Here is a 13,063-nt window from a genome sequence, read left to right as displayed (position 1 = left end):
AGAAACTGTCGAGCTTCACAGATGTCGTCGTTGGGTAGTTTTGGGTTTGTTTTACTACCATAGGAGGATTTTTGAACTGTAAATGCACTCAGCTGCAACAAAAACGCAAAACGAAGGCTGTGAGCTGCACTGGGCCTTTAAGACCCGATTTTCTCAGATTTGTCAAGGTCTTAAAAGGGGGGTTCCACTGTACTACAAACTGACCTTTTTTTCTCTTTCTTCCAAAAGACAACATACAAACAAACTTCCATAAAAAGTTCACATGTTCTCGTTAATTATTTCACAAGATCATGCATGTGAATTATAAAGTTATTGCATCCACATACATAGTTCAAGATGAAGGGGAGTCAATCAAATGGGTCTACTTATCCACAATGGAAATACACATTTTTGTGAACAGTTACAGTGAAACATCTAATTTAAGACTCTCCATTTTAAGTTTCCCTCTACATTAAGACCTGATTTTACCAAACTTTCTCTTCATAGTGACACTGTCAGTAAATAATTAACCTGCTTTTAGACTCCCTCTCTGTTAATACCGAAACTTTCACATTTTTGGAAGTCTTAAAAAAGATAAGATAAGATAAGATAAGATAAATTGCAGATGTCTAAGGCCGCGAGGCCTACATCTGATCTTTTGATCAGTACTATTAATTTTCCTAACTTTGAGATGGCCTAGTGTAACGATCTTTTGATCGTGCCTTATTGTCTAAACTGTAACGATCTTTTGATCGTGCCTTATTGTCTAAAGATGTACCACCGTAGTTAGTAATGGAAAAAAGGCAGCCTGAAGCTCGCTCGCACACACACACACATCTGTGTAGATGGCATACTGTCATGTTTTGATGTACATGTAACATTTATACATTTTAAAGAAAGCTCTTGCTGTCATCTGTTTGGATGAACAGGAAAAAAAAATACCACAGAAAATAGATCTTATAGTAAGAATTGAAGTTTATTTTACAGACAACGCTGGCTCACAGAACAATCAATTTAAATGCATTTTCTCTGATGTCTACAATGATGTAAATTCAATTCATCAAGATCTGCCCATATGTGCACATTCACACGAGACAACTCGGCCATGACAGGTATAACACCCTCAGTATCAAAAGAAAAAAATCATGACATGAACCAACAGTAGTTTTCCTGCATCACATCATCAGCTGTTTGGTTTCATCTTCTTTAAGTTTTCTGTCATGCATTTCCTGAACTCCGTCACCTGTGGTTGACACTTGCGCCAGTCCTGGTGCTCTCCCATGCAATCCTGAAATCACGGAATAGGAACACACATTAAGATTACACATAAACAAATTGATTACTTTTACATTACAGTGATCGTTTTTGAGTTGTTGGTAAAATCTTTCAAAAACAACTAACTCTTCAAGAGAAGAGAAGAAAAGAAAACAGCCAGCCCCTATCCAGGTTTCCCAATTGCTTCGTTTCCGGACGATTTATGTGGAGCACGTGATGCGCACAAAAAATATTGGCGGTTTAGAAGTGTCGTCTGCGCAATGATCGCGGCGGCTTTCTTGACCGCCAAGGACGACCACGCACGTTGTGAGACGTCATTCGTTAGACCTCAATAGTATGGAGATGAGAATGGAGAATACTGTAAAATCATTAACATCAAGAGCTTTTTGTGAATAAGGAGATAACTTTGCACTATGAAAATAGACAAACTTCTTCTTCTGCGTTCGTGGGTTGAAACTCCCACATACACTCGTGTTTTTGCACGAGTGTCCAGACTTTTACGTGTATGACAGTTTTTACCTCTCCATTTATAGGCAGCCATACGCCGCTTTTGGAAGGAGCATGCTGGGTATTTTCATGTTTCTCTAACCACAATGACAATCACACAAAAATTCACAAATAATTTAACAGATCTTCTGGAGGTTGGTGTCTCTAAGTTGAACAGTCACCGAGTTTGGAAAGTGCAGTGTTAGATGATGGATCTTAGTGTCCATACACAAGACAGTCAGTATTCTACACAGCAAGTTGAACGGCAGTATGACTATGACTGCTCATAGTCATAAGGTCAGTATAACTATAAGTCAGGTGTAGAACCAAAGAACATAAACAGCTTGACAACAAACAGCTGAAACCTAAAACTGTAATATCCACGTTAACAAGCTTTAAAAAAAAAATCGTAACCCATACATTTTTACACTCAATTCTTTCTCCAAAGAAAAAGTTGGAAGAACTGACACCTGCTGTACATTATCATTATGACCCACCTGCACTGCATAGTGAAGCTGAATACATCCCGTTTTCTTGATCATGTTTTCCACTGGGTCTTCCTCTTCTTCATACTGCGGTTTGCGTGATCTGTCATGCTTCATTCCAGCAGCCATTCCACTGCCATATACCCTCTGTCAGTGCAACACAACTTGGAGACATGTGAGTTTGCAACCTTGTCTTTTGTAAGACAGAACATCACACTCTTTGGCGAACAAAGTCCCAAAAGGACAAAAACAATTCTTTGGAGTTACCTCCCATTTACTTGCAGACGCTGTTTCATCAGAAGAAACATTGATTCAGGGCACGATTTTGAGTAAACAGATCTGACAAAAAGGATTGAACTGGTGCATTGAAATAGTGACACTTTCCAGCCAATAGGTAAGGTATTGGTATTGCACTGTCTGGCTCTTTTCTACTCCTTAACCATTGGAAATAATGGGGACGGCGTTGGTTTTCCAAAAGTAAACATTAGTCGGTCCCCTTTCACCAGGGCTGAACAGAAATGATAAATGTCGAAGACAAACACAAGCTGTCTGAATTTCATGCTCAGTAATGCTACTTGATAGATATCTAGCATAATACCCATGTTTTTTCTCTCCCCCCCTGTGTCGTTGGAATATATATTGTAAGATACGGGAACTAAGATCGGCATGGAGCAAGTAAACGGAAAGCACCCCAGCTTGGGCCTTCTGTATCTGTCTGTTACGCTGCACTTGTAGAACAAGTCATCCAGATGTCTGGCATTGTTGCAGCGGAGTGGGGGGTGCGCAGCTAGTTCTTTATCGTCGTCTGGCTACTGCCAGCGCCGACTTGAAGCTCTCGGTCGATGCCGAGGTTACAGTTTCTTCATCTAATTGGTTCCAGGCCACTACAGTCTTTGGAAAAAACGAATGTCTGTATTGCTCAGTGTTACAGCGTGGCACAGTGAAGCATCTGCTATTGTTCCTGATGTAGTTGTCTACTGGATTCGAGGTGCTAAAGTCTCTGGAAGATTGACGTGGACGAATGAGGCGTCCTGGTTTTTGAGGGGTCAGGAACTTGTCAGGCGGGATTGCCGGCACCAGCCCCCCAGCCACTTTGTAGAAGGAGGTTAGACGCAGGTGTTGCGACGTTCCTGGAGGGTTGGTAGTTGGAGCTTGTGTAGGAGCCCAGTGACGAAGCCAGGAGTCGTGGTTCTGTAGTCACCAGAGATGAAGCGGGATGCGTTCCGCTGTATGCGCTCCAATCTCTCGACGTCCTGCTTAAGGTATGGGTCCCAGATGGTGGCACCATACTCAAGAAGAGGGCGGATGAGGGCAAGGTAGGCGTTGTGCCTGCAGTTTGATGGGCAGTGGCGCAGGTTGCGGCGGAGGAATCCGAGGGTGCTGTTAGCTTTCTTAGTGATGTAGTTGATGTGGGTGGACCACTTCAGGTCGTTCGAGAACTGAATGCCAAGGTAGGGGTTCGTGGGTACAATCTTGAGGATGGTGCTGTCTAGGGAATAGAGGTAGGAGGAAGGGGTTTTCCGTGCTAGAGTCATGACGTAGCATTTTGTAGCGTTGAAGCGCATGCCCCATCTCTCTGCCCAGGATTCAAGGCTCTTCAGGTCTTCCTGGAGGGCGATGTGGTCGCTGAAGTCAACGATCTCCCTATAGAGGAGGCAGTCATCTGCGAAGAGGCGCACTTGGGACTTGACTGCATCCGGGAGGTCGTTGATGTGGCAAAGGAAGAGAAGAGGCCCTAACACGGGGCCTTGCGGGACTCCAGAGTCGACAGTGGTTGGGGGGGAGGTCGTGCCTTCCACAACTACCTGCATGGTACGTTGGGTGAGGAAGGTCTGGAGCCAGGCGAGTATGGAGCCGGAGATTCCGTAGCTGTTGAGTTTGTGGAGGAGACGATCATGGGGTACCGTATCGAAGGCTTTGGAAAAATCCAAGATGGCCATGTCGACTTGGCGCCCCCGGTCGTATGAGGATAGCAGGTCTTCTGTTGTTGTCAGGAGCTGGGTCTCTGTGGAATAGCCGGATCGGAAGCCATGATTTAGATTTGTCAGAATGTTGTTGGTTTCAAGGTGGGATAGGATGTGGCGGCTAATGATGTGCTCCAGCATCTTACAGGGGACAGACGTGAGTGAAATGGGGCGGTAGTTGGCTGGGCAGTGACGGTCGCCTTTCTTGAACGCGCACGCGACGTTGGCACTGAGCCAATCTTGTGGGAGACGCCCAGAATCTAATGAGAGCTGGTAGATGACGGACAGGGATGGTGCTATGTGGTGGGCTAGGGTCTTAAGGACGATGTTGGGGATGTTGTCGGGACCAGAGGCCTTGACAGCGAGAAAACTAAATCTTCTGATGGACTTTTTACAACTGCGAAACCCTACATTTGCCAACAATGATTTAGAAAGCAAAAAATAGTTCACACACCATGCACTTTTTGGCTGTTGACAGAGCTATAAAGCTGTTACGCTGGCCTCTAATACTCTCACTCTCAGCTATATATGAACTGAAGACAGAGAATAAAACACCATGACAGTCTACACATTTGTAAATAAGAAATCAGAAGACGTTCACATTCATGAAGAATTATTCTAATTGCAATGTAGATACAGATCCATCAATCAATGAGTTGTATTTATTTCACTTGAATGATTGTGTTGAATCTTTTAATTAGCCTTGGTATCTAAAGCATCTGCACTTCTGCTGCTGTAGAATCTGAAACTGTTCTGGCAACGTTCAAACATTGCTATCATCCTGTCTCAGATATCTCTCAAAAGAAGGCCTATTCGGTAAGGTATCAGACAGACAATGAAATGTATGAGGACATTAAGATTTAACATCTCGAGCAGTGGCCAATTAGGGACATAAATCCAAAACCAAATTGACTGCCAACGTTCAAATATCAGAATAAAAAACCCAAGAAAGACAAGCTGTTGGAATGTTAAATTCGACAAAACAAAACGCTACGTTCACAGATGAATCGACCCAACGGTCTTTTAAGTGCACAAACAAACAATAAATATAGGACAAAAGTTGTCTTGACGAATGTCCAGCTGCTTGCCAGGAAGACACAAGCAAATCAAAAGCAATTAGGCCACACACAAAAAATAGTCTGTTTACGGTATCCCGACCAACCCTATTTTTTTCGCGCGACCCCAGACTTTTTTTTGGCATTTGGGAAAAGAAAAAAAAATCTTTTGGTTTTTTTGCAAAATAACGTAAAAATAGGGTTTTTGAGTCACTTGAGAAAAAGTGACTCTATGTAATCGGTCAGTGTTAGTCTGTCCGGCCGGCCGTCCGGCCGGCCGTCCGTAGACACCACCTTAACGTTGGACTTTTCTCGGAAACTATCAAAGCGATCGGGCTCATATTTTGTTTAGTCGTGACCTCCAATGACCTCTACACTTTAACGATGGTTTCGTTGACCTTTGACCTTTTTCAAGGTCACAGGTCAGCGTCAAAGGAAAAATTAGACATTTTATATCTTTGACAAAGTTCATCGGATGTGATTGAAACTTTGTAGGATTATTCTTTACATCAAAGTATTTACATCTGTAGCCTTTTACGAACGTTATCAGAAAAACAAGGGAGATAACTAGCCTTTTCTGTTCGGCAACACACAACTTAACGTTGGGCTTTTCTCGGAAACTATAAAAGTGACCGGGCTCAAATTTTATGTGAACGTGACTCATTGTGTTGTGAATAGCAATTTCTTCCTGTCCATCTGATGCCTCATATAATATTCAGAACTGCGAAAGTGACTCGATCGAGCGTTTGCTCTTCTTGTTTGGAGAAAAAATAAAAAAATCCCGACCTACCGACCCTATTTTTTTGGCCTATGTTACCGTAAACAGACTATTTTTTGTTGTTGGCCTTAGGGACATGTTTTACTATGCACACAACCCTAACAATTTACCCCTTAACCAGCATGGAAGCGACCGTGCAGACCGGGGATCCAGGAGGGGATGTTCTGGGGGCTTCAGCAGCCAAGGTGATGATACTGGAACAGCCAGCAACGGCAGGAGCGTCATCAGCCGCCGCGCCCTGCGTACGTGCAGTGGTACAGCAGTGCATGAGCGCCCAGTTGATGGTTCAGCCCTCTACTCCAGAGGACCAGCCACAGTTTGTGGAGGTCAGAGTTGTGCAATATGTTTTGTGTACATTTAGAAATACACACTCACACACTCGTATCACTCACTCATTCACACACACACTCATTCACTCATTCACACACACACACACACACACACACACACATGTACAGAGGATTTAGGAAGAAGATACATTGCTTCCCAAGCAGATTGCAATCTCTTTAAAGTTGCATGTGATGTAGTGATGCAAGAATGTTTGCTTTTGTCAATGCCTTTGTCAATACCCCCCGCAAGACTGAGTGGCCGAGTGGTAACGCACTTGCGCTCGGAAGCGAGAGTTTGCGAGTTCGACCCTGGGTCAGGGCGTTAGCAATTTTCTCCCCCCTTTTCCTAACCTAGGTGGTGGGTTCAAGTGCTAGTCTTTCGGATGAGACGAAAAACCGAGGTCCCTTCGTGTACACTACATTGGGGTGTGCACGTTAAAGATCCCACGATTGACAAAAGGGTCTTTCCTGGCAAAATTGTATAGGCATAGATAAAAATGTCCACCAAAATACCCGTGTGACTTGGAATAGTAGGCCGTGAAAAGTAGGATATGCGCCGAAAAGGCTGCGATCTGCTGGCCAATGTGAATGCGTGATGTATTGTGTAAAAAAATTCCATCTCACACGGCATAAATAAATCCCTGCGCCTTGAATATGTGCGCGATTTAAATTGCATAAAAATAAATAAAAATCCCTGCGCTTAGAACTGTACCCACGGAATACTCGCGATATACGCCTCATATTGATTGATTGAAGACCAAATGAATTTGCCAATATTATTATTTTAATTTCTTTGTCTTTTATTCTTTTTCAGATCCAAAGAGGTATAATCATCTATTTATGCTTTTTAAGAGGTGCAACAAAAGCTCATGTTGAAAAGTTGGGTGAGTGATCTTCAAAAAGTATATGTAAAGGCTTAGTGTTTTACCATGTGCGAAATGTAAAATTGTTCAATTCATATAGCAGTATCTTGATTGTGTGTGTAATATTTGATGAAATGATCTGTTTATTTACCAGACAGACAGTTATATGAGTATGATTATGTTCTGACATACATGTGTATAACAAAATTAATTCTGAAATGCATTTCATTTGTTCTTTCTTTTCTTTTTACCACAGTGAATATTAAACTCTTTTTTGTTGCACTTAAATCACCTATTAACCTTCACCGTGCTTCGTGGGTCGTAAATGACCCAGAGCATCACAAAATCGTCTTTATCTCAGAAACTATTTGGAGTTTTTAATTGAGACTTCATGTAATCTCCAATCACCATACGACCTTCCCTTTGCCCAACTTTAGAAAGATTATCTTTGTAAACAAACAAATAAACAAAGACATAATTTGAACAAAACAGTCAGGATGATGTGGGTCGTGGACGACCCATATGGAATTACGTAAGGGATTTTACGTTGTTTATCCTTATTCGGATGGCGTGGGTCGCGTACGACCCATACTCTGCAAAGAGGCGGCAAAACGTGTTTCCCTATTCGAATGGCGTGGGTCATGTACGACCCATGCTTTTTACGTTGAATCCTTCTTTAGAAAGTATGGGTCGTACACGACCCACATCATCCGGACTGTGCAGTCCAAAGCGTGATACGGTGAAGGTTAATATACCAGGCCAACAGTCAACGGATTAGATTGTTTCTTTTGCAGTCTGAACATTGTTGTTTTGTGTGAAATATACATAGCAGCAGGAAGTCAGTTTAGCTGGAAAACAAAGGTTCATCAATCCAGAGGAGGAACCCTTTATTTCATGTTGATACATTTTTCTTGTTGCAGCCAAAATGATCCAGGGCATACGGCTGAGTGAGGGTGACAGTGGAAAGCTTACTTCAGTCATTGACCTACCTGGCGACGTCATGATCATACCGCAAGCAACGTTAGGCGGCACACCCAAGGGCAAGGTCATGCAGTACCACAAGAACATTGCAAAAGATGAAGGGATGCGACTGTACTCTGAATTTGTCTCCATTTTTCAGAAAACTTATGAAAGGAATGATAAGTGTCTGTCGGCAGGGACGATTGTGAGGTACGGGACTTATGGCAACAGGCAGGTCTTTAGCTGTCAGACAAACGGTCCGTTTACTCACTTGATGGAGATCTGATTAAATGGCTGGTTGCTGTGCAGTGTCTTTGTCCGCATATTTAGGTAGTTTTCTTCTGTCCTCCTGTTTCTTCAAAGAATATTTTCTCTGGCTAGACTGTCATATTTTTGTATTGAGGAACATCTTTCTGTTAACCTTGTTAAGGCTGTTTATCTATTTGATTTTTTAGCATGTTTGTTATTTTCTTTCAATGGTTTCTTTAAGTTTTGAGTAATTGATGAAAGCCATGTTTTGCTTTATGAATCTTAAATTGGCTAACTCTCATATTTTTACATTTAGTCAAGTTTTGACTACCGTTAATGTTTTAACATAGAGGAGGAATCGAGACAAGGGTCGTGGTGTATGTGTGTGTCTGTCTGTCTGTGCGTGTGTGTGTGTAGAGCGATTCAGACCAAACCACTGGACCGATCTTTATGAAATTTGACATGAGAGTTCCTGGGTATGATATCCCCGGACGTTTTTTTTCATTTTTTCGATAAATACCTTTGATGACGTGGGCATATCCGGCTTTTTGTAAAAGTTGAGGCGGCACTATCACACCCTCATTTTTCAATCAAATTGATTGAAATTTTTGTAAAGCAATCTTCGACGAAGGCCGGACTTCGGTATTGCATTTCAGCTTCGTGGCTTAAAAATTAATGTATGACTTTGGTCATTGAAAATTGTAATAATTTTTTTTTTTTTTACATAAAACGATCCAAATTTACGTTTATCTTATTCTTCATCATTTTCTGATTCGAAAAACATATAAATATGTTATATTTGGATTAAAAACAAGCTCTGAAAATTAAAAATTATGATCAAAATTAAATTTCCGAAATCGATTTAAAAACAATTTCATCTTATTTCTTGTCGGTTCCTGATTCCAAAAACATATAGATATGATATGTTTGGATTAAATACACGCTCAGAAAGTTAAAGCGAAGAGAGGTACAGAAAAGCGTGCTATGCAGCACAGCGAAACCACTACCGCGCTGAACAGGCTCGTCAGTTTCACTCCGTTTTGCACAAGCGGCGGACTACGGTCATTGTGAAAAAAATGCAGTGCGTTCAGTTTCATTCTGTGAGTTCCACAGCTTGACTAAATGTAGTAATTTCGCCTTACCCGACTTGTTTCTTCTTCATTTGTTCATTTTTTAAACAAAATCTTATTTTTCTTCTGATTTTTTTTCTTATGTTATACATTTTGCTTGAATGGCCATGATCAATAATCCCTTTCATTGGATTGCAATACAAATGTGAAACCAAACAGAACAATACAGTATTGGCAATACAGAGTAAATGTATCACATCATGCTGATGCTTTTTTTTTAATATATTTTGTTATTACAGGCAAAGCCAGCTAACTCACAAACGGTTAAGTCAAAAATTCGCTTAGCACACAAAGAAATTCTGGTCCGGAATTATCCCTCTTTATCTATGTGTACAAAGTACCCTGAGCTCGAAATGGGATTTCTCTTACGTAAGTCGAAAGACGGATAGCACACAACAGAAAGTCAGTCCCAAAGACAAAGTTTACTCTATATTTACTACAGCAACTCGAAACACGAAACTTGGCGTCTCACACTAGCGCATTGTGTAACCTTATTCCCTTCTTCTCTACACGGACGCCACACCGACTGGTCAGTCGGCACGCAATAAAGTATGAACTGAAGTTAGGAGGGGGCGAGGAGTAAGGAGGGGGCGAGGAGTAAGGAGAATTATCCAACTCCAAGAAAACATTCTGAAAAAGGTGGGGAAGTGGTGATAAGGCAGTGAACGCACTCACCATGCACTGACATACGAAAGCAGCCACACAAACACAGCACAGAGGCAGAGGCAGGTGTGCAGATGCTTTGTGAGAATAAGCGTTGAAAACCAGTTTGAATAAAAAAAAAACCAGCAGATAGAGCCGCATGTCATAATCATTCTTCTTGTCTGGCTTTATTGACTGCATGCCGATCTTGTGGCAGTGACTTTTTACTCTTCAGTCGGACTGTACACAAACCGCTCTCACTCTCCCTCACTGACTACCCTAAGCCCTGACAACTGATCCTTGGAAATTGTTTGGAAGAGTACACCTCTCTATTGCTCTCCAATGCTCTTCCTGCTGACTTCAGTGACACCGGACACCCCACTGAGTTTAGCCAGCTACCCCCCCCTCTCTCTCTCTCTCGCCAGCCATGTACTGTTTGGTGTCACCGGCTAATTGAGGCCAGCTGCACTGTTCACTCAGAGCAAAACTAGTTGACTGTGTCTAACTTTTGACAAAGCAACACAACTGAAGGGTTCACAGATTAGGTAACCGACTCACTGGTCAAGGCTGCAGGGAAACAAGAGTATCTTGTCAATGAAAGAGGTTACACAGATACGCGATGCTGAGAACGGTGGCCGATTTTTCACTCTCTTTCTCGGAGGGCCTTCATCATTGCAGGGACTGCTGTAAAGAAATGCTTGCTCAGAAACTAACTCTTTTTGCATTGAAACATGCACCAGAACTGGTGGACACCATCGACAATGTCAAACATGAAATCGAAGCAGTTTGCTTGAGGAAACGGTCGTCAGCAACTCAAACTTCTCTGTTTTCTTTTTTTAAGAAAATCTGAGGTGACTTTCTTTGTGGCCCCGCCCCCTCCCTCTGTAAGGACCCCCCTCCATAAGGACCGATTTTTGTCAACATTTTCAAGGTCGCTAGAGAGGGGTTCCACTGTACTATGACCAAGTCGAAATTTCGGATAGGACACAATAACAATTCGGTCCCTTCAATTTCGTCTTATCCGGATTTGCCTGTATTCTGATCATATCCCTGGATTTGTCTGCTGTTTTTTTCCACCTTTGTAATCAGATATTTTGGGTGCTCCACTTAAGTTTTATGATGATATATCCCATGACCTTTCTTCTTTGTCTCTGTTATTCTAGTGAGAAAATATAGCGCCATATTTGCTGAGTTGGCCTAAACTTCGGCCATGACCTAGGAAAATTGCGTGTGCAGCCACAGAAAAAAGAAATCTTGAATGAAATGATGATGTTACGAATGGGACCCAGGCAAGATTGACCTCTTGATTCTGACCATGAACCCCTCTTTTCACAATCTGGCGGTGATGGAAGGTCAAAAAAGGCCGGGGATGCTGATACAATGTTAACAAAAAAGTGAAAAGAATAAAGGTTCAGTGGCGTAATGACAGTTGTTTGAGCATTTATTCCAGCCAATGAAGGGACGATTGGAGCTTCTACAATCCGTGTCAACCACCAGGGCTAGATTCGTAGCAGACGACAAACAAAGTATATATAGTACCTGTCTTGTGATAAGGATTATGTGAATGCGTGATATATTGTGTACAAAATTCCATCTCACACGGCATAAAGCGCTTTGAACTTTGGATAAGGCGCTATATAAATACCCGTTATTATTATTATTATTATAAACTATCTGTACGTTGTGAAGACATTTCAAAGCAAAAATTAGCTTTGATGGGTCACGGGATATATACGTTACACCTCCGATTCATCCATGAAATCGCGTGGTATCGTGTCTTAAACAAAGGGGTAAATGAATATGACGACGTCACTCTTGGCAGAGCCTCGATTGACGTCATCATATTCATTGACCCAGTCTCGACAAGATACCACGCACTACCATAGATGAATCAGAGGTGTAACTTCTACGTGTACATATGACATGTTACAATTATGTTTGTCACCTGCTCTTCTATGAAATACGTGGTTGAAGAACCTAAAATGTAAATATGAGACGACTTACACCACAATGTTAGTGCCATGTTGTCTGCGTTTTTGTGAACATGAATGTCAACACTGTAGTCATACATTTTAATTCTTTTTGTAATGTTTTGGGCCAGGGACAGTTGAATGTTTACAGTTATTGAGTTGATTGTATTAGTTGGATGCATCATTTTGTGTGTACATACACTCCACTGTGAAAGTAGTTGATGAGTGTCTGCGAGTGCATATACATTGTCCTGCATGAGTGCATCATGACCTAGTCTGTGTGTGTCAAAACAAACCATAAATTATATACTCCTATAGCAAAATAAATGGTTTGAAATTGTCTCATTTTTTGTTTCATAGTGTGCAGCGAAGTGTTTCTATGTGTACATGAATGCATTTGTTTATTTTTTGTTTGTTTATTTGTTGCTTAACGTCCAGCCGACTACGCAGAGCCATATCAGGACGAGGAAGGGGGGGATGAAGGGGGCCACTTGTCAAGCGATTCCTGTTTACAAATGCACTAACCCATTACTTGTGTCCCAGCAGGCTTTAGTAAAACTAAATTAATACCTACTGGAAGATTACCAGTTTCCAGTATGTTAAAATAGGCTTAACCTATCTACTGCTGGACTTACATCAGAACACTAACAGATTAAACTATACATGAATCGCGAGACAAGCGGCAAGAGAAGAGATTTTTGGAAAAAATACAGGTGAATGAGCAAGAAGGCAGAAAAAAGAAAAGAATTCATGAAGAAAAAGAGAGCATGACAGGAAAGAGGAACCAAAAATCTACCTAACAGCAAACTAGAAAGCTCCTGCGGTTCCAAAAACAGGAGGGGCCTTTAATTTCATAACCGCAGTGCCCCACTGCGGGAGAATGCATTTGTGCATGTGC

At 41.8% G+C, this 13,063-nt stretch overlaps 1 protein-coding gene across 1 annotated transcript; it reads left to right on the top strand.

Moving 5' to 3' along the window:
- The first annotated feature begins 2,472 nt into the window (after positions 1-2,472).
- On the top strand, positions 2,473-10,315 carry LOC138951920 (D-aminoacyl-tRNA deacylase 2-like). Its single transcript, XM_070323482.1, has 4 exons — positions 2,473-2,619; positions 6,144-6,348; positions 7,166-7,235; positions 8,135-10,315. The coding sequence occupies exons 2-4, from the start codon at positions 6,145-6,147 to the stop codon at positions 8,458-8,460; spliced, it is 600 nt and encodes a 199-aa protein (XP_070179583.1). The 5' UTR covers positions 2,473-2,619; position 6,144; the 3' UTR covers positions 8,461-10,315.
- Positions 10,316-13,063: the final 2,748 nt, after the last annotated feature.

This window comes from Littorina saxatilis, linkage group LG17, assembly GCF_037325665.1.
Source record: "Littorina saxatilis isolate snail1 linkage group LG17, US_GU_Lsax_2.0, whole genome shotgun sequence".
Lineage (NCBI taxonomy): Eukaryota > Metazoa > Mollusca > Gastropoda > Littorinimorpha > Littorinidae > Littorina > Littorina saxatilis.
Note: the sequence above shows the minus strand (reverse complement) of the source record. Positions and strands in the feature narration are given on the sequence as shown.